At 47.7% G+C, this 21,134-nt stretch overlaps 2 protein-coding genes across 4 annotated transcripts in view; one reads left to right on the top strand and one right to left on the bottom strand.

Annotated features, from left to right (window-relative positions):
• The window catches only part of CS (citrate synthase), a 31,531-nt gene extending 17,938 nt beyond the window's left edge, over positions 1-13,593 (top strand). For both annotated transcript variants that reach the window (XM_033221683.1, XM_033221682.1), the window contains 8 exons: positions 539-604; positions 1,368-1,499; positions 1,751-1,939; positions 9,084-9,283; positions 10,151-10,280; positions 10,405-10,506; positions 11,478-11,687; positions 12,028-13,593. In XM_033221683.1, coding sequence (XP_033077574.1) covers positions 539-604; positions 1,368-1,499; positions 1,751-1,939; positions 9,084-9,283; positions 10,151-10,280; positions 10,405-10,506; positions 11,478-11,687; positions 12,028-12,198 — 1,200 coding nt within the window. In that variant the 3' untranslated portion in view covers positions 12,199-13,593. The remainder of the gene's footprint in view (positions 1-538; positions 605-1,367; positions 1,500-1,750; positions 1,940-9,083; positions 9,284-10,150; positions 10,281-10,404; positions 10,507-11,477; positions 11,688-12,027) is intronic.
• A 731-nt stretch (positions 13,594-14,324) lies between these two features.
• Positions 14,325-19,143, bottom strand: COQ10A (coenzyme Q10A). 2 transcript variants are annotated; one of them, XM_033221684.1, is made up of 5 exons: positions 18,046-19,143; positions 17,344-17,490; positions 16,042-16,234; positions 15,738-15,839; positions 14,325-15,139 (listed from the first exon to the last, which is right to left on the bottom strand). In XM_033221684.1, the coding sequence occupies exons 1-5, from the start codon at positions 18,180-18,182 to the stop codon at positions 14,972-14,974; spliced, it is 747 nt and encodes a 248-aa protein (XP_033077575.1). In that variant the 5' UTR covers positions 18,183-19,143; the 3' UTR covers positions 14,325-14,971. The 2 variants fall into 2 exon arrangements, with proteins under 2 accessions (XP_033077575.1, XP_033077576.1); XM_033221685.1 differs by lacking the exon at positions 18,046-19,143 and adding an exon at positions 17,859-18,039.
• Between the last annotated feature and the right edge of the window lie 1,991 nt (positions 19,144-21,134).

Genomic DNA, 21,134 nt, shown 5'->3' on the forward strand with positions numbered 1-21,134 from the left:
GCATGAGCCCCACTGCACCTGGCCACAAAGTTTCTTTTTTTTTTTTCTCTTTTTTTTTTTTGTTTTGAGATAGAGGTTTGCTCTTGTCACCCAGGCTGAAGTGCAATGGTGTGATCTTGGCTCACTGCAACTTCTGCCTCCTGGGTTCAAGCGATTCTCCTGCCTCAGCCTTCCAAGTAGCTGGGATTACAGGCACATACCACCATGCCTGCTAATTTTTTATTTTTAGTAGAGATGTGGTTTCACCATGTTGGCCAGGCTGGTCTCAAACTCCTGACCTCAGGTGATCCACCTGCCTCAGCTTCCTAAAGTGCTGGGATTACAGGTGTCAGCCACTGTGCCTGGCCACAAAGTTTAATTCTTTAGTAAGCTGACTCCTCAGATATTTCTCACCAAATGAAGTCTTACAAGTCAAAGAATAAATTTTCTCTCCCAGATCCCATGAAGCTCTAACAAGTTCTAGCCTGAATCATTCTGATTGCTAGCCACAGCCTCTTTTTTTCTTTTTTTTTTTTTTCCTTTTTTCTTCATCCTCTAGATGTATGGTGGCATGAGAGGCATGAAGGGATTGGTCTATGAAACATCAGTTCTTGATCCTGATGAGGTAAGACATCTTCATATCAATTACTAATAATCATTGAGTTTGTGCAAATATGCAAACCATGGATTGGACCAATAAGGGTAAGCACAAAACAGAGCACCTAGCTTCATATATTGGATGGTAGAGAAGACATATGTATGGAATAATTGAAGAACAAGTTTACCTTTTAAATATATCAACTAATAAAAATAAAAGTACAAAACCAGAGGTAAGTTATGTGAAGATTTAAGCTTTAAAAGCTCTGTTCTGGGCCGGGTGCGGGGGCTCACGCCTGTAATCCCAGCACTTTGAGAGGCTGGGGTGGGCAGATCATGTGGTCAGGAGGTCAAGACCGTCCTGGCTAACACGGTGAAACCCTGTCTCTACTAAAAATACAAAAAATTAGCCGAGCGTGGTGGCAGGCGCCTGTAGTCCCAGCTACTCAGGAGGCTGAGGCAGGAGAATGGTGTGAACCCAGGAGGTGGAGTTTGCAGTGAGCCGAGATCGCGCCACTGCACTCCAGCCTGGGTAACAGTGCAAGACTCCATCTCGGGGGGAAGAAAAAATTCTCGGCTAGGCATGGTGGCTTGCCTCTGTAATCCTAGCACTGTGGGAGGCCAAGGTGGAGAATTGCTTGAGGTCAGAAGATCGGGACCAGTCTGAACATAGCAAGACCCCGTGTCTACAAAAAAGTTCTGTTCTAACTTGTTGTAAGGCCTAATAAGTAAGACCAGTCAGTTGTGTGACTTCCAGGCTATAAACTTGAGTTGTATTCTCTTCTTTCAAGGGCATCCGTTTCCGAGGCTTTAGTATCCCTGAATGCCAGAAACTGCTACCCAAGGCTAAGGGTGGGGAAGAACCCCTGCCTGAGGGCTTATTTTGGCTACTGGTAACTGGACAGATCCCAACAGAGGAACAGGTAAAGCAGAAGGTTGTTATTAGCTCTTTTCATTCCCCTTCTTCATTGCCTTTCTCTAATCTCAGACACTTAATGCTGATGCAGCATTTATAGAGATGCATAGTGAGGGGAAGACATCAGAGCAGAGTTCTGCTATGTAAATGGATTGGATTCAACTCTCTTGGGTTTTTTTTACTCAGATGTTGCTGTCCTTTTTTATTTTTCTCCTTCCTTGTCCTTTCTGGTGTTCTGAGCACTCTCTTTTTCCACAGGTATCTTGGCTCTCAAAAGAGTGGGCAAAGAGGGCAGCTCTGCCTTCCCATGTGGTCACCATGCTGGACAACTTTCCCACCAATCTACACCCCATGTCTCAGCTCAGTGCAGCCGTTACAGCCCTCAACAGTGAAAGTAACTTTGCCCGAGCATATGCAGAGGGTATCAGCCGAACCAAGTACTGGGAGGTAGGAATTGTGGGTGGGGTGATCCGTGTGTGATGGGGAGTCAAAGGACTTGAGTATGAAGGGAAGGAAAAAAAATATAGAATCTTTAGAAAAATTACCTCTGAGTTAATTAGAAACTAACTTAACGAATTTTCACTGGAGGCTTGTTTTTTGTCACTTGTTGGAATTACAAAGCTAAGTAGAATATGGTTTCTATCACCAAGACTGTTTGTTTGGTTAGTCTGACATATGTGTAAAAAAAGAAATTAATAAAATTCCATAGTCAGCCGGGCGCAATGGCTCATGCCTATAATCCCATTTTGGGAGGCCAAGGCGGGCGGATCACGAGGTCAGAAGTTCAAGGCCAGTTTGGCCAATATGGTGAATCCCCATCTCTACTAAAAATACAAAAATTAGCTGGGCGTGATGGCGGGCACCTGTAATCCCAGCTACTCAGGAGGCTGAGGCAGAAGAATCACTTGAACCTGGGAGGTAGAGGTTTCAATGAGCCGAGATTGCACCACTGTACTTCAGCCTGGGTGACAGAGTGAGACTCCATCTAAAGAAAAATTCCATAGTCTTGCTGTAACAGAGGTATGAACACAGGGCTGTTGAAACAGAAAAGAGACCGAGGTAGGTGGCTCACACCTATAATCCCAGTGACTCATGAGGCTGAGGTGGGAGGATTGCTTAAGGCCAGGAGTTTGAGATCAGCCTGGGCAACATAGCGAGATCCCGTCTGTACATAAAAAAGGAAAAAAACAAGAAAAGAAAAGGACATGACTTAACTGCAGGGTCCCTGAGGAAGGTTTCACAGAGCAGTCTCAATACTAGCGCCAGAGGGTCACTTTCCCTCCCCATCTTCTTCAAATACGGAAAACTTTGAGAAATCTTACAAGTTGGGAGAACAGCAATTACTTCCAACTCTGGAGTCTAGGAGGACTAATGCCAATCAGTCATGTTCTCGGCTAGCCAACCTAAGATATCCATCAGGGGTGGGAGAGTGGTTAGTATCCCTGGAATAGGCTCCAGATCCAGAAACAAATGAGCTTTATTCTCTGAAAATGAAGTGTCAACAGTTTAAAACTCTGGTTGGGGTGTGGAAAGATTGTTTCTTATCCCAATGCATAGTACATAATTCCTTCCATTCTCTTCTAGGAGCCCACAAACTCACAAACACTAGGTAAAAGTACAAATGATCTGGCTAGGTTTACAGGAGGATGTACCATTTTCTTTTGCTTCTTATTTGGAGATAGGTAGTATAGGAACAGAAAATTTTCTTTTTACAAAGCAGGTACATTAAATGCTTTTTGGCCAGGAGGTGCCAGCCACCAAGATAGCCCTAAAGAGTTCACTGTGGGCCGGGTGCGGTGGCTCAAGCCTGTAATCCCAGCACTTTGGGAGGCCGAGGTGGGCGGATCACGAGGTCAGGAGATCGAGACCATCCTGGCTAACACTGTGAAACCCCGTCTCTACTAAAAAATACAAAAAACTAGCCGGGCGAGGTGGCGGGCGCCTGTAGTCCCAGCTACTCGGAGGCTGAGGCAGGAGAATGGCGGTAAACCCAGGAGGCGGAGCTTGCAGTGAGCTGAGATCCGGCCACTGCACTCCAGCCCGGGCGACAGAGCGAGACTCCGTCTCAAAAAAAAAAAAGAGTTCACTGTGGTGCAAGACACAGAAGAGCATGATCCACTACTCTGATGCAACCCACTTGGGTCCTTGGCAAATCGAGAGTTCATTTGGTTGGTCAATATTAATTCGGCACCAACTGTGTATAGAGAATTGTATTTGCAGTTGAGGAAAACAGCATTTAAAATTGATATTAACTTGGTTGGCATTAGGGAGTTGGTATCAGAATGATGCAAAATATACACATTCATACCACCTAAAGCATTTAGCATAAAGGCTTGTTTATAAATGCTTTAGGTGGTATGAATGTGTATATTTGTACCTGCACACATTAGCAGGTACAAAAGGTCATATAATCTTAATATTTTGCTTTTCATTTTCTTTTTCTTTATATTTATTTATTTATTTATTTTATTTTTTTGAGATGGAGTCTTGCTCTGTCACCCAGGCTGGAGTGAAATGGCACATGAGCCACCGCGCCTGGCCGTTTTTTTTTTTTTTTGAGACGGAGTCTCACTCTGTCGCCCGGGCTGGAGTGCAGTGGCTGGATCTCAGCTCACTGCAAGCTGCGCCTCCCGGGTTCACGCCATTCTCCTGCCTCAGCCTCCCAGGTAGCTGGGACTACAGGCGCCGCCACCTCGCCCGGCTAGTTTTTTGTATTTTTTAGTAGAGACGGGGTTTCACAGTGTTAGCCAGGATGGTCTCGATCTCCTGACCTCGTGATCCGCGCATCTCGGCCTCCCAAAGTGCTGGGATTACAGGCTTGAGCCACCGCGCCCGGCCGCCTGGCCGTTTTTATTTTTATTTTTTTAGAAATAGGTCTCTCTCTAATCACCCAGGCCAGGATGCAGTGGCATGATCATAGCTCACTGTAACCTCGAACTCCTGGACTCAAGTGATCCTCCTGCCTCAGCCTCCCAAATAACAAGGACTTACAGGCACATGGCCACCATGCCTGGCTGGCATTACAGGTGCACACCCCCACTCCTGGCTAATTTTTGTGTTTTTAATAGAGACAGGGTTTCACCATGTTGGCTACGCGGGTCTAGAACTCCTGAACTCAGGTGATTCACCCACCTCTTCCCAAAGTGCTGGGATGTGGGATTACAGGTGTGAGCCACCATGCCCGGCCCTTTTTTTTTTTTTTTGAGATGGAATCTCACTCTGTTGCCCAGGCTGGAGTGCAGTGGCGCAATCTCAGCTCACTACAACCTCTGCCTTCTGGGTTCAAGCAATTCTTCAGCCTCAGCCTCCCCAGTAGCTGGGACTACAGGGGTGCACCACCACGCCTGGCTACTTTTTATGGGTTTTTTTTTTTTTTTTCTGAGATGGAGTCTCGCCCTGTCACCCAGGCTGGAGTGCAGTGGCGCGATCTCTGCTCACTGCAAGCTCCGCCTCCCAGGTTCAAGTGATTCTTCTGCTCAGACTCTCGAGTAGCTGGGACTACAGGCGCCTGTCACCATGCCCGGCTAATTTTTTGTATTTTTAGAAGAGTCGGGGTTTCACTGTGTTAGCCAAGATGGTCTTGAACTCCTGACTTTGTGATCCACCCACCTTGACCTCCTAAAGTGCTGGGATTACAGGCATGAGCCACCGCGCCCGGCCTAATTTTTGTATTTTTAGTAGAGACTGAGTTTCACTATGTTTCACTATGTTGGCCAGGCATGAGGCATATGGCCTCATCTATGTTGAGATACTCCTGACCTTGTGATCTGCCTGCCTCAGCCTCCCAAAGTGCTGGGATTATAGGAGTGAGCCACGGCGCCCAGCCTTCTTGAGCTTTTAAGGAGTTTTTTTACATATACCTTAAGAGGATGATCTTCTGCACAGAACATTTCTTCTATAATAATTTCCATTAACTCTAGATGAACAGTGTAATCTCTTGAGTTGAAAAAGTTTAGCTTCTAGGCCTCTAATTGACTTAAGGTCACTCAGAACAAGGAGATTGATTGCTCTGATGCAACCAGCTGTTTAATTGTGAAGTAACCTTAAGCTGTTGAATTTAATCAAATTTTTGAAGTAGCGGACAGATCAACTTTTGCTAGTAGGCCAGGCGTGGGGACTCATGCTTGTAATTCCAGCGCTTTGGGAGACCAAGGCAGGCAGATCACTTGAGGTCAGGAGTTCAAGACCAGTCTGTCCAACATGGCGAAATCCCATCTCTACAAAAAAATACAAAAATTAGGGCCGGGCGCGGTGGCTCAAGCCTGTAATCCCAGCACTTTGGGAGGCCGAGACGGGCGGATCACGAGGTCAGGAGATCGAGACCATCCTGGCTAACACGGTGAAACCCCGTCTCTACTAAAAAAATACAAAAAATTAGCCGGGCGAGATGGCGGGCGCCTGTAGTCCCAGCTACTCGGGAGGCTGAGGCGAGAGAATGGTGTAAACCCGGGAGGCGGAGCTTGCAGTGAGCTGAGATCCGGCCACTGCACTCCAGCCTGGGCGACAGAGCGAGACTCCGTCTCAAAAAAAAAAAAAATACAAAAATTAGCTGGGCGTGGTGGTGCACACCTGTAATCCCAACTACTCGGGAAGCTGAGGTGGGAGAATCACTTGAACCTGGGAGGCAGAGGTTGCAGTGAGCCAACATAGCACCACTGCACTCCATCCTGGGTGACAGAGCGAGACTCTGCCTCAAAAGACTTTGTCTCGGCCGGGCGCGGTGGCTCAACCCTGTAATCCCAGCACTTTGGGAGGCCAAGACGGGCAGATCACGAGGTCAGGAGATCGAGACCGTCCTGGCTAACATGGTGAAACCCCGTCTCTACTAAAAACTACAAAAAACTAGCTGGGCGAGGTGGCGGCGCCTGTAATCCCAGCTACTCGGGAGGCTGAGGCAGGAGAATGGCGTGAACCCGGGAGGCGGAGCTTGCAGTGAGCTGAGATCCGGCCACAGCACTCCAGCCTGGGTGACAGAGCGAGACTCCGTCTCAAAAAAAAAAAAAAAAAAAAAAAAAGACTTTGTCTCATAATAAACCAAAAATATATGCTTTTTATTTACCAACCTCTTTTTTTTTTTTTTGAGACAGCGTCTCACTCTGTCGCTCAGGCTGCAGTGCAGTGGCATGACCTCGGCACACTGCAACTTCCGCCTCCTGGGTTCAAGCAATTTTCCTGCCTTGGCCTCCTGATTAGCTAGGACTACAGGTGCACGCCACCACGCCCAGCTAATTTTTGTATTTTTAGTAGACACAGGGTTTTGCCTTGTTGGCCAGGATGGTCTTGATCTGTTGACCTCGTGATCCACACGCCTCAGCCTCCCAAAGTTCTGGGATTACAGGCGTGAGCCACCGTGCTTGGCCTGTTTATCAACTTTTTAAAAAGTGGCATGGGCCGGGTGCGGTGGATCACCTGAGGTCAGGAGATCGAGACCAGCCTCACCAATATGGTGAAACCCCATCTCTACTAAAGATACAAAAAATTAGCCAGGCATGGTGGCGCACACCTATAATCCCAGCTACTCAGAAGCCCAAGGCACAAGAATTGCTTGAACCCAGGAGGCGAAGGTTGCAGTGAGCTGATATCGTGCCATTGGACTCCAGCCTGGGCAACAGGGCAAGACTCCATCTCAAAAACTAAAAGTGACGTGAGTTAATAATGTAAGCTAGGTAATGCTTCTTGGCTACATGGGTGACCTTGTACAAGATAACTTAGCTAAGCCCCAATTTTCTCGTCTATAAAAAGAGGTATATGTTACCTTACAGGATTATTGTAAGAACAGAAAAAGTAATACTGCAAATAATATAACTAGCACAGTACCTGTTGCATAGTAAGTGCTTAAAGAATGGAAACCTCGGCCGGGCACGGTGGCTCGCGCCTGTAATCCCAGAACTTTGAGGGGCCAAGGCGGGTGGATCACCTGAGGTCAGGAGTGTGAGACTAGCCTGACCAACATGGTGAAACCCCCCTCTACTAAAAATGCAAAATTAAGCCGGGCAGGGTGGCACATCCTGTAATCCCAGCTACTCAGGAGGCTGAGGCAGGAGAATCGCTTGAACCTGCCAAGCGGAGGTTGTGGTGAGCCAGGATCACACCACTGCACTCCAGCGTGGGCGATAGAGCAAGACTCCATCTCCAAAAAAAATAAAAGGAAGCCTTTGTTATTAAATAACAATTGAATATCACTGTTTGATCCTTGGCACATACAGTGAATTTTCTTTGAAAGATGGAATGTAGAATTCATTATTAAAACCTAGTGGTTTTTTTGTTTTGTTTTGTTTCTTTTGAGATGGAGTCTCACTCTGTCGCCCAGGCTGGAGTGCAGTGGCACAATCTCTGCTCACTGCAAGCTCCACCTCCCGGGTTCAGGCCATTCTCCTGCCTCAGCCTCCCGAGTAGCTGGGACTACAGGCACCTGCCAACACACCCGGCTAATTTTTTGTATTTTTAGTAGAGATGGGGTTTCACCGTGTTAGCCAGGATGGTCTCGATCTCCTGACCTTGTACTCTGCCCGCCTTGGCCTCCTAAAGTGCTGGGATTACAGGCGTGAGCCACGATGCCTGGCCTTTTTTTTTTTTTTTTTTTTTTTTTTTGAGACAGTCTTGCTCTGTGGTCCAGGCTGAAGTACAGTGGCGCGATCTCGGCTCACTGCAACCTCCACCTCCCAGGTTCAAGCAATTCTCCTCCCTCAGCCTCTGGAGTAGCTGGGATTATAGGTGCCTGCCTGCACCATGCCTGGCTCATATTTTGTATTTTTAGAAGAGACAGGGTTTCACCATGTTGGCCAGGCTGGTCTTGAACTCCTGACCTTAAGTGATCTGCGAGCCTCAGGCTTCCAAAGTGCTGGCATTATAGGTGTGAGCCGCCATGCCTGGCTATAAAACCTAGTGTCTTAACATAGTGAATGTAAAGTCATGGTGTAGTGAAAAAGATCATGATTAAACATATCAGAGGGCCAGGCATGGTGGCTCACACCTGTAATCCGAGCACTTTGGGAGGCCAAGGGAGGCAGATCACCTGAGTTCGGGAGTTTCTAGACTAGCCTAACCAACATGGAGAAACCCCATCTCTACTAAAAATACAAAATTAGCTGGGCGTGGTGGCACATGCCTGTAATCCCAGCTACTCGGGAGGCTGAGGCAGGAGAATCACTTGAACTTGGGAGGTGGAGGTTGCAGTGAGCTAAGATTGCGCCATTGCACTCCAGCCCAGGCAACAAGAGTGAAACTCCATCTCAAAAAACCATATCAGAGTTCAAACCTGACTTTGGCATTTAACCTAATACTAGGAGCCTTAGTTTGCTCATCTTTAAAATGGCAGTCATTATATACTTTGTAGTAGTAAGCATTGGGAATAATGTTTTAGTGTACATTAGATAGTGTTACAAATCACTTAGTGCCTGGGTCATAATAGTTATTCAATTAAATGGTTATGATTATTCTCTACTTTCAGACATCAATATATAACAACCCATCATATAACTGACCATCACCCCAAATAGCCCCAATTCTTGGAGGACAGACAATATCCCTGTCTAATTCTTCTTTGCTGATAATTCCTTTTTTTTTCTCCATCTTGCTCCTCTTCTGTCAGTTGATTTATGAAGACTCTATGGATCTAATCGCAAAGCTACCTTGTATTGCAGCAAAGATCTACCGAAATCTCTACAGAGAAGGCAGCGGTATTGGGGCCATTGACTCTAATCTGGACTGGTCCCACAATTTCACCAACATGTTAGGCTATACTGATTCTCAGTTCACTGAGCTCATGCGCCTGTACCTCACCATCCACAGGTAAGCTAGACCCAGCAACCACAGCCGCTAGGAGCCTCCATTGGGAAATTTTTTTAAAAGCTCTTTTATGTTCTCATCTTCTGAGAACAGATGATAGGCAGCAAGAAGACAGAAATGTGGTATAAAGGATGATACAAGGCAAGAAAAGGGTCTAGTAAGGAAGGTCAGGAGGCCTAAAGAAATTACCATAACTATGCTAAGAACAAGATGGTGCTTCTGGCTGGGAAAAGGTACTAGCTGCTCACATTAGATAGTCCTTCGGCTTTCCAGGAGCTCCCTCTTCGGGCCATTGCTATTACACCTAGGTTGGAATCATGGAGCAGAGCATACAGGCATCATCAGCCAGTAACCTCTCCAGCTCTGGATGAGTGAACAAAAGCTGGTAATGAGATTAGGATGTTGTTGTTGTTGTTGTTGTTGTTGTTTTTGAGGTGGAATCTTGCTCTGTCGCCAGGTTGGAGTGCAGTGGCGCAATCTTGGCTCACTGCAGCCTCCACCTCCAGGTTCAAGTGATTCTTCTGCCTCAGCCTCCCAAATAGCTGGGACTACAGGTGTGTGCCATGATGCCCAGCTAATTTTTGTATTTTTAGCAGAGACGGGGTTTCACCATGTTGGCCAGGATGGTCTTGATCTCTTGAACTCTTGATCCGCCCACCTCGGCTTCCCAAAGTGCTAGGATTATAGGCGTGGACCACCGCACCTGGCCAAGATTAGGATGTCTTTTACAAGAGCTTAGGTGTAACTGACTGGCTGTAGGCTGCCATGAGCCCATAACTAGGCTAGTAAGTGGCAAATAAGAGAACAGCAAGGTTTCCATAATCTGCCCCTTCTTTCTCCCCTTGGCTCTCCCTTCTTACTTCCCCACAGTGACCATGAGGGTGGCAATGTAAGTGCCCATACCAGCCACTTGGTGGGCAGTGCCCTTTCAGACCCTTACCTGTCCTTTGCAGCAGCCATGAACGGGCTGGCAGGGCCTCTCCATGGACTGGCAAATCAGGTAAGACTATTCTTTTTTATTTTCCTGCTATATGTTTTCCTTACCCCATGCTTTGTTTCTGATCTTGGCATTGTCTCCTGGCATATGTATTAACATGCCCTTTTTTCCCAAACCTTACCCTTAGGAAGTGCTTGTCTGGCTAACACAGCTGCAGAAGGAAGTTGGCAAAGATGTGTCAGATGAGAAGTTACGAGACTATATCTGGAACACACTCAACTCGGGACGGGTAAGCAGAGATGCTTAACGACTAGGAAAGAAACCAAGACCCAAGTTGTGCAATTTGGAAGAATTAAGAAGAAAAGAATGAAAGAGGTCCCTAAATTAGAGATTTTTTTTTTTTTTTCATTTATCTACCTTGAAGAATTTAGAACAGAATTTCTAGTTGGGCACAATGGCATGCACCGGTAGTCCCACCTACTTGGGAGGCCGAGGCAAGAGGATTGCTTGAGGCCAGGAGTTCAGGTCTGAAGTGTGCTAAGATCACTCCTGTGCATAGCCACTACACTCCAGCCAGGACAACATAGCAAGACCCTGTCTCTAAAAAAAGATTTTAAATAGGTCGAGTGTGGTGGCTCACACTTATAATCTCAGCACTTTGGGAGTCCAGGGTGGGTGAATCGCTTGGGCCCAGGAGTTTGAGACCAGCCTGAGCAACATAGACCCTATTTTTTTTTTTTTTTTTAAGACAGAGTCTCGCTCTTGTTGTCCAGGCTAGAGTGCAGTGGTACAACCTTGGCTCACTGCAACCTCTGCCTCTCGGGTTCAAGCGATTCTCCTGCCTCACCCTCTTGTAGCTGGGATTACAGGCATGCGCCACCATGCCCAGCTAATTTTGTATTTTTAGTAGAGACAGGGTTTCTCCGAGTTGGTCAGTTGGTCAGGCTAGTCTCGAACTCCCAACCTCAGGTTATCCACCCACCTCGGCCTCCCAAAGTGCTAGGATTACAGGTGTGAGCCACCGCACCCAGCCAGACCCCATCTTTACCAAAAAAAGCCAGGTGTGTTGGTGTGCACCTGCGGTCCCAGCTACTCTGGAGGCCGAAGTGGGAGGATTGCCTGAGCATGGGAGGTCGAGGCTGTTGTGAGATGTGATCATGCCATTGCACTTCAGCCTGGGTGACAGAGGAGTGAGATCCTGTCTCAAAAAATAAAAGGATTTCTACTGAGAATACTATCTTTTTTCACCACTCTTTATAGGTTGTTCCAGGCTATGGCCATGCGGTACTGAGGAAGACTGATCCACGATATACCTGTCAGCGAGAGTTTGCTCTGAAACACCTGCCTAATGACCCCATGTTTAAGTTGGTTGCTCAGCTATACAAGATTGTGCCCAATGTCCTCTTAGAGCAGGGTAAAGCCAAGAATCCTTGGCCCAATGTAGATGCTCACAGTGGGGTGCTGCTCCAGGTAAGTCCTCCTTTCCCTCTTTTCCCTCTAATTTGTACCAAACCCTATTGTTATCTGCCATGCACAAAGTCAGTTAACTCCTAGTCAGAGCAAGGACTTCCTTCACAGAGCGTTTTGATAAAGTTGACTATGACAGGGTTGCGGGTTGGGGTTGCTCTGTTTTCAGAATCCCAATTGCTATACTTTTCTCAGTGTCATTTCTATTTAAGGTTGACTGGGCTAAGTCCTTGGAGAAAAACAGAAAATTGAGCTTTTAAGGTTTCTGTCACCCAGGACTTGTACATGCCACTGCCACTGCCTCTGCCTCTGCCTTAAACCCTTTTTCTCTTCTACCTTACAGTATTATGGCATGACGGAGATGAATTACTACACGGTCCTGTTTGGGGTGTCACGAGCATTGGGTGTACTGGCACAGCTCATCTGGAGCCGAGCCTTAGGCTTCCCTCTAGAAAGGCCCAAGTCCATGAGTACAGAGGGTCTGATGAAGTTTGTGGACTCTAAGTCGGGGTAAAACTGGAGACTGGGGGAAAGTGACTACCAGAAAGTGAGGAAGCCTAAATAAAAAGTATACTTTTGTTTCAGGGGGCCTTTAAAGACATACGATTAAATTATATCTGAGGCACTGATAATATGTTTGAGGTTAAAATATAAATTAAGACTTTAAAAGATGAAAAATGATCCCTTCTTCCCTAATCAGTTCCCTTCCCCTGCCTGGTATGAGTTGCCCATCACAGGGGTGGTCCTGGAGGATGACGAGGACTAATGCCTGTGGTACAAGTAGGTTTGGCCCCCTCACTATCTCTAGAGTGAGAATCTGGCTCCTTTTTCCATGGGTCAAAGCCGGTTGCAGAGAACCTGCAGTCACTTTGGAGCTTTAGCTTCTTCTCTGCCAAGCCCTCAATAAGCCAGAAAACCAGGATTCTGCCCCTTCTGTTTCCATAGGAATCGTGTTGGATAGTCAGCTGTACCAAGTCCCTTGGCACTCTCCCATGCACACAAACACTTTCTAGCAAGACCTGTTGGTTAGCTGGACATGATTTGGCAATTTTTTTGTACTACCAAGTGACCATAAGGGCATGGCATTTGTTGTGACTGGTACCCAATGTTTGATTTCTTTTTTAAAAACTATCCAATTAAGGTCTGGGAGTGTTCTGTTTCCCATTACTTTAATACTCACCTCCTCCTCCCAGACTTTGTACACCTGTTGCACCTCAGGCTGAGGATGTTCTGGACCACCCCTCTTGGTCCCTGCTAGAGACCTCTCAACAGATCTGTGGGCCCAGTCATTGGGTTTTATCAGTGCTTAATGTGAACTAAGTTTTTTACTTCCATAGAATACAAGCCACTATCCTCTGACCTCCCCACCTGCCACCAACCCCCATCTTTTAACATGCTGTGGGGCATAGAATAGGGACTCAGGAATGACCAGCATGATATTTTCAGGGTCTTGTCCCTAGGGTATTAGCACCTCTTTTTGAACAGAGAATTGATTCAAGATTGGACATGGTCTCCTCTGATTATCAGGTACTGGGGCTGAGGGCATTAAAAATAGTAAACCTCCCTCCTCGTCCCCTGCCTCAAGAAAATGCCTCCTTATTTATCAACATCCTTTTCCTCCCTTTCCCTGAGAGCTCACAGTACAATGTTTGTTTTAGAAGCCCCATTTGCACAGGTTTTCAGCAACTCAGAATGCTCTACTTCCTCTTCTTTGAGAAAGGATTGAGATACACTCCTGCTGTGCCCCCATCTTTCCTCCAAACTCCTGCCTGTGTTTGTGTGGATACCCAGTCCCAGAACCACACTGTTGAGTTGGACACACTGTAAACCCCTGGGTAACTGTCAAGTCATGATGCAGACTTCAGGTTGTTCTGTATAAAATGCAAAATAAATGTTTTTATTAACAATGCTTGAGCCTACTATTAAATAAGGCCTGGAAGAATCTTTATTATGAGGTAAAGAATCTAGCTAGCAAGATCCTGAACTTAGTGAGTTATAAGTAAAGTAATCTGTATCCATTTATCTTTAGGCAGGTTTGACTTTCTTTTACCTTAACCAGAGGAAAGCCTCCCTGAGAGATTTCCAAAGGAGATTTCTGTCCTTCCTCAAGGTTAGGAAGTCCTTGATGTTTAGCCCCTAACCTTGCTAATTTTGTTTAAGGTAACATACTCAAGGGCTATAGCTGAGACTCTCACTTGCTTATGTGACTAATCCAAGAACTGGTCTAGCCCACTGAGAAAGGAACAAACTGTACCATGGACGAATGGGCTAGTGCTGCTACCGCAGGACCAGAGCCACTGGAGGGCTCTGGTACTTCTTGGTGTGCCTGTTCTTTACAGCTTCCCTGAAGGAGGTCCCAAAAATAACAAGAGGTGGTCCTGAGGGCATCACATATATGGGAGGTCCGAGACCAGATGATTCTGAGATCCGTGCTGCAACTGACCTTCTGAAAAAGTCTATAAATAGGCAAGGGGGTGGGTACTAGGTCCTGGCTTGTAGAATGTGCTACTATAGTTAGCAGGGACACTGTGTCCAAGAGGCCTTCTTACACCTTCACTCCCCCAGGAAAAGAAGCCATAACTTCCTTCTACTCTATTATATCTACATTATTGCCCCAAGAAACAATATAATAAAGCCAAATTCACACTGTCACAATTTATTGAAATTTTATAAAAACTCAGGCCAAGTGGAAGAATAAAGTACAACTCGAGTACAAAGACAACTCCGTTTCCGTTCAGTACTTTTCTCCTTGGCACTGGTGGTAAGAAAGCCCCTTGCTCTCTAGTAGCCAGGCAGCATGGACTTATAGTCTTAAAATGAGGCTTTATGTATCTCAGGCTGGAGGCAGATTGCCTTTTCTCCTGAGGAATCTCAGGCAGGGTAAAAGTTACTTACCAATCAGTACCTCTGTGCCAGAAGAAAAGCTCAATTTATTCAATCCTTAGAAAAGTTACTATCTTCCCCTGGTCAGACACTAAGGTGTCTTGATAAGGCCCAGAGACAACCACATAGTCCTTATTCTAATTCGTAGTGAAAAGGCTGCAGGCATATGGTGCTCCTCCGATGGGCCTGACCCTTTCCTAAGCACCTCTCATTTCCACATCCTTTGCCTTCTCTTTCCCCTAACATTTCCAGCCAGCATAGAACCCAATTTCTGGGGAATTGAGAGGAGAAACAGTATTACGAACACAGACTCCTTTCAAATTGGAGCAGGAGCCAAACCAAATAAATAAGAGAATTGCGAAGGGAAGTGGGGTAGAAAGGAGGTCAGGGAGCAATCCCTTGCCTCAAGTCTGGTGCACCTCATGGAACATCAGTTCACGGGGGATGGCTGTTTCTGGACCAAACTTGGTGGCTGCCCGACGCTCAAAGGCAGCAACATTCTGTTTGACAACCTCATCAAAAAACATGGTGGCCAGCTGGGAGTGCAGCAGAGAACGAAATTCAAAGGAAATCTGGGAACGGGTAAGAGACAGTCAGAAACTTCCAGACAATGTTGGATAGTCCCTGGCCAAATGCAAGGGGGGTACTGTTCCTCAGTGCCTTTTCTCCCCCTCTCCATCTAGTTCATTGGATCCCCTGAAGAGCCCTAACTTGGGACTGAGCACAGAATACAAGTCTGACACAAGCTCAGACCTGTGGAAACTAACTGACTTGGGAAATGCTAGCTATACTTAAAAAAATAACCCTGTCAGGTCGGTGCGGTGGCTCACGCCTGTAATCCCAGCACTTTGGGAGGCCAAGTCGGACAGATCACCTGAGGCCAGGAGTTCGAGAGCAGCCTGGCCAAAATGGTGAAACCCTGTCTCTATTAAAAATACAAAAATTAGTTAGGCTTGGTGGCAGGCGCCTGTAGTCCCAGCTACTTGGGAGGCTGAGGCAGTAAAATCGCTTGAACCCGGGAGGTGGAGGTGGCAGTGAGCTGAGATCACGCCATTGCACTCCAGCCTGGGCGACAGAGCATGACTCCATCTCAGATAAATAAATAACCCTGTCACAGTACCCCAGCCCTTCCCCATACCCAGTCCTCTGCTACACAACCTTCTGACTCACCGAAAAGTCCACAGTGCAGGTTCGAGGATAGGCAGGAATGCCAGGGCTGAATCGCCAAATCGTCTCTAAGTGGTTGAAGAGCTTGCCATCAGTACAAACAGCCTAGAATAGGATAATCAGGTAGTTACATAACATTACTAAGTATAGGATACAATATAAAGGAAAGCCATTTTCCTTCTTTCTGATATTAGGGAAATACTTGACACATGGAGATAAAATCATCACAAGGAAGGCCAAAATAGCACTTTAATATGAAACTGCTAAAAAGAAAAAATATAGTCCATCCCTCTCATACAGGCCTCACCTTGACCATGTGAGGTTTGACCATGGAAACTGCAGAGGTGTAACGTTCCATGACAGGTGGAAAGCCAACCTCCAGCTGGGCCTTTAAGTGACCCTTACGGCTGGATACCACTAGAGACTTCTTACACCAGGGCACAAACTCACGATACTCCTGGACATTGGACACCACTTCATACATCTCCTGCATTGAGTACCTAGGAGAAGAAGAATCACAGGCCAAGGAGCTGCCAGCTGGGTCAGGTTCCTCCTTGCTGTAGGCCCCTAATTCATTCCTTTGCCCACTAACCATGCACCTTCAGGAACTAGAGATCCCAAATAAGCCTGAATGAATAACTTCCCACAAGCAAATGTGCAAATCCTTATGATATCGTTACCTTATATTTTGCAGTTTACAGAATGCTTTGCATTCATTATTTTGATTTTAAGAGGGACCATCTAGGGAGAACAGAGAGGCTGTCAATTTTACTGATGATCACACAAGGATCAGATCCCAACTCTAACAATTTTTTAACCATGTGGCCTTAGGTAAATTACCTGTGTCTCCATTTTCTCACCTGATTTATAGGTTTGTTGTGAGGATTAAATGAGAAAAATCTATGTAAAATATCTAAGTCAAGCTGCTAGCATGTAGCAAGTGCTCAATAAGTTAGCTATTATGCTCAAAATATATTTAAAAGGTTATGCTGCAAATATTTACACATACTATGTACCCATAAAAAATGTTCTTAAATGGTCACCAGAAAACACCCTGTTTTTTGTTTTGTTTTTTTGAGACAGTCTTGCTCTGTCACCCAGGCTGGAGTGCAGTGGTACAATCTCAGCTCACTGCAACCTATGCCTCCCAGGTTCAAGCGATTCTCCTGCCTCAGCCTCCCAAGTAGCTGGGATTACAGGCACCCACCACCGTGCCAGGCTGATTTTTATAGTTTTTTTTTCAGTGGAGACAGGGTTTCACCATGTTGGCCAGGCTGGTCTCGAACTCCTGATCTCAAACAATCAGCCACCTCAGCCTCCCAAAGTGCTGGGATTACAGATGTGAGCCACCGCACCCAGCTACGCCCTGTTGTCTTAAAGTATAGTCCAACCCTAGTCTCATTTCACTTAAGCACATGCACAGCAACCAAGAAGGGAGAAATTAAGGTCGGGAGGGTGGCAGGGGAGGATTGAGGGTCAGTATTGTAGCTGGGAAGGGGGATGGCTAGAGATGAATCTTGCCCACTGGTGATACCCTGACATTCTTGCCTGGACATGGTTATTTGGAGGGAAAGGGGAAATGGAAGGATGCAGGGCAGAGAATGCTTACCCCATGATTCTACGCTCCGAATAAGCCTTTCGCTTGTTGGTGAAGGGGGCAGCAAATCCCATAAAGGAACGGCTCCACGGTAAGCCAGCCTCAACCGCCAAGATCTGGGCAGCCCGAGGCAAGAGGAGGCTGCAGGAGGTCAGAAACCTAAGACCAAAGGAAAGAGGAGCCAACCTTATAGTTCTTTGTAATCCTCTATCATTTCTAGGTGAAGGGGAAGAATAGTGCATCCCAGACGAAGGTCGTCCAGACAAGCTTTCCCCCCAGCACCTGCTGCAGCCCTCTAGGCTCTCTTTGGCCAGGGAGTCACGAGTGCAAAAGGTCGAGGGCAGCTAAGGACAGGGCTGGGAGCGGGGTCGGGGGGGGGGGATGAGAAAAAGCGGGGTGTGTGGGAAGTGCTAGTTGCTTTTGACTGGGCCTACGCTACTGCTGAAAGCTAAGACTCTAAGGAAGCATCACTGTCCCCGGGGACCCCAGGGCGCCCGCGAGGGCCAAGAAGACGGTTGGACACTCACCCCGAGAACTTCCCTTCTCGTACAACTTGCAAAAGCATTCTCCAAAGCTCTACGTTAGCTCCCAGGGCATGATTGCTGCCAGTCCCCGCTGCGCCTGCATCCCAGTATAGCACCCCTCCACCGCGGAACCCCGGGGTCCGCAGCGACCCGCTGCCCTCAGCCGCGATCGCCCGCGCCTCCCTCTCACCTCATTGGTCGCGACGGCGGCGGCAGAGGGCCTGGGGGCGGGGCCGGGCGCGTGCCCGGGCGGAGGGAGAGCCGGCAGCAGCGCTCGGCTGCTGCGCACGTCCCAGCCGGGACCCGCCGCGAGCCCGTCCAGGCCATGCGCGCGACCCTGCCCGGCCCTCTAAGTTCTGACACCTCTGCGCCCTCCTCACTCCAAAGGAGGAGCAGCAAGAGGCAGCCGCTGGGCTGGTTGGGGGCCTCCGAGCGCAGGGACGACGGGAGGCGGCAGCACCTCTCGCCTTGCTCCCGTGTAGGCTGCCGGGTAGGCTAGAACTGAAGCCGGGATCACTGCTCCCGCAGCTCTCGGTACCCCCACGTCACGCTGTTGCCATGGCTCGGGACTGGGAGAGGAAGGAAGGAAGGCGACAACGCCGCCTGTCGGGAGATGTAGTTCATACCTCTGGCAAGAAAGGGCGCTGGGGTGTGCGTTTGAGAAGTGCAAAGATGGTTCAGGGGACTGAGGTCGTTTGTGGTCACAGGACCCGATACGTAGGCACAGAGGCGACTTCGTGGGCGTGTCTACAGCAGATATCTGTAGATCCTCTGAACGCTGCTCTTAGAGCCTTAGGTTCTCTAGGGGGGCAGAATGAATAGGATAAATGTATATATGAAAGGGAGTTTATTAAGGAGAATTGCCTCAGGATCACAAGGTAAAGTCTCACATTAGGCCGTCTGCAAGTTGAGGACCAAGGAAGGCAGTGGTGGATCAGTCCAAGTCCTAAAACCTCAAAAGCAGGGAAGCCGGCAGTGCAGCCTTCAGTCTGTGGCCAAAGCCCTGAGAGCCCCTGGCAAACCACTGGTGTAAGTCCAAGAGTCCAAAAGCTGAAGAACTTGGAGTCTGATGTTCGAGGGCAGGAAGCATCCGGCATGGGAGAAAGATGAAGGCCGGAAGAGTCAGCAAGTCAGCTTCTTCCCCCTATTTTTACTTTTATTTGTTTATTTATTTATTTATTTATTTATTTATTTGAGACGGAGTCTCGCTCTTTTGCCCAGGCTGGAGTGCAGTGGGACGATCACGGCTCACTGCAACCTCCACCTCCCAGGTTCAAGCGATCCTCGTGCCTCACCACCTACCCCCGCCTCGCCCCCGCCCCAGTACCTGGGATTACAGGCATGCGCCGCCATGCCCAGCTAATTTTTGTATTTTTAGTAGAGATGGGGTTTCGCCATGTTGGCCAGGCTGGTCTTGAACTCCTGACCTCAGGTGATCCACCCGCCTCAACTTCCCAAAGTGCTGGGATTACAGGTGTGAGCCATGGTGCCCAGCCCTGGCTACCTTTTCTAGCGTCACTGGCAGCGGCTTGGATAATGCCCACCATTGAGACTGGGTCAGCTTCTTCCAGTCCACTGACTTAAATGTTAATCTCCTTTGGCAACACTGTCACAGACACCCAGGAACAACACTTTGCATCCTTCAAACCAATCAAGTTGACACTCAGTATTAACCATCACAGAGTCTTTATCATATTCGGCCTTGTTTATAGTTAGAAGCACTGTTCATCTTTGTAGCGTCCACAAGTGGTTAGTGCTGTGTTCTACATTTTTGGGAAAGGAGATTAACATTCCAAGCTCTGAGCTAAGGCTGCATGGTTTTTACCTTTAATATTTATAGAAAGAAGTGAGGTAGGGCCAGGCGCGGTGGCTCAAGCCTGTAATCCCAGCACTTTGGGAGGCCGAGACGGGCGGATCACGAGGTCAGGAGATCGAGACCACCCTGGCTAACACGGTGAAACCCCGTCTCTACTAAAAATACAAAAAACTATCCGGGCGAGGTGGCGGCGCCTGTAGTCCCAGCTATTCGGGAGGCTGAGGCAGGAGAATGGCGGGAACCCGGGAGGCGGAGCTTGCAGTGAGCTGAGATCTGGCCACTGCACTCCAGCCCGGGTGACAGAGCGAGACTCCGTCTCAAAAAAAAAAAAAAAAAAAAAGAAGTGAGGTAGGAAGAACCAGATATTCTTAGGATAGAGAACCATCTTTGTCTGAAAAGTGTGCATTTGATGAAGAGTGAGACCTCATGGACAGAAACCCAGGCAAGTAAATATCACTATACTGCTTTTCATGATTCAAGAAGAAAAAAAAATACTCTTGGCTGAGCACGGTGGCTCACTCCTGTAATCCCAGCACTTTGGGAGGCTGAGGCGGGCAGATCACTTGAGGTCAGGAATTCGAGACCAGCCTGGTCAACATAGTGAGACCTTATCTCTACTAAAAATACAAAAATTAGCCAAGCATGGTGGCGAGCGCTTCTAATCCCAGCTACTCGGGAGGTTGGGCAGGAGAACTGCTTGAACCCAGGAGGCGGAAGTTGGAGTGAGCTGAGATTGTGCCACTGCACTCCAGCCTGAGCAACAGAGCAAGACTCCATGAAAGAAAGAAAGAAAGAAAAAGAGAAAGAGAGAGAGAAAGAAAGAGGGAAGGGGAGGGGAGGGGAGGGAAGGGAAGGGGAAGGAAGGGAAGGGGAGGGAAGGGAAGGGGAGGGGAGGGGAGGGGAGGGAAGGGAAGGGGTGGGAAGGGAAGGGGAAGAGAAAAGAAAGAGAAAAAATGCTCTTGATAAAAGTCAGGTGAATAAAAGAAAAAAGGAGAGGAAGAAAGAAATCAACAATTAGAAAGAGATTGGGCTAGGTGCAGTGGCTCATGCCTGTAATCCCAGCACTTCGGGAGGCTGCGGTGGGAGGATCACTTGAGGCCAGGAGTTCAAGACCAGCCTGGGCAACATAGAGACCCTTGTCTCTCCAAAAACAAAAGAGAGACTAGAATTAGGTGGGTGCAAAAGAATGGTGGTGCCTGCTGTGGAATTTCAAGAAATTCATGCTATTACAGTACAAACCTTTCCTCTGCTTGCTTGCTAAATCTTCAGCCAAGCTCTCCACTTTCAGGAAAGCTTTCCCTGAGAAGTGTTGTGTGTGGTGGTTATGCGGAGGGGCAGGGGATAAAGTAAATAAGACTGTGTTGCAGCCAGGCATGGTGGCTCATACCTGTAATCCCAGCACTTTGGGAGGCAAAGGTGGGTGGATCACCTGAGCCCAGGAGTTTGAGGCCAGTCTGGGCAAT

Source organism: Trachypithecus francoisi, unplaced genomic scaffold (assembly GCF_009764315.1).
Source record: "Trachypithecus francoisi isolate TF-2019V2 unplaced genomic scaffold, Tfra_2.0 Lachesis_group11, whole genome shotgun sequence".
In the NCBI taxonomy this organism is placed as follows: domain Eukaryota; kingdom Metazoa; phylum Chordata; class Mammalia; order Primates; family Cercopithecidae; genus Trachypithecus; species Trachypithecus francoisi.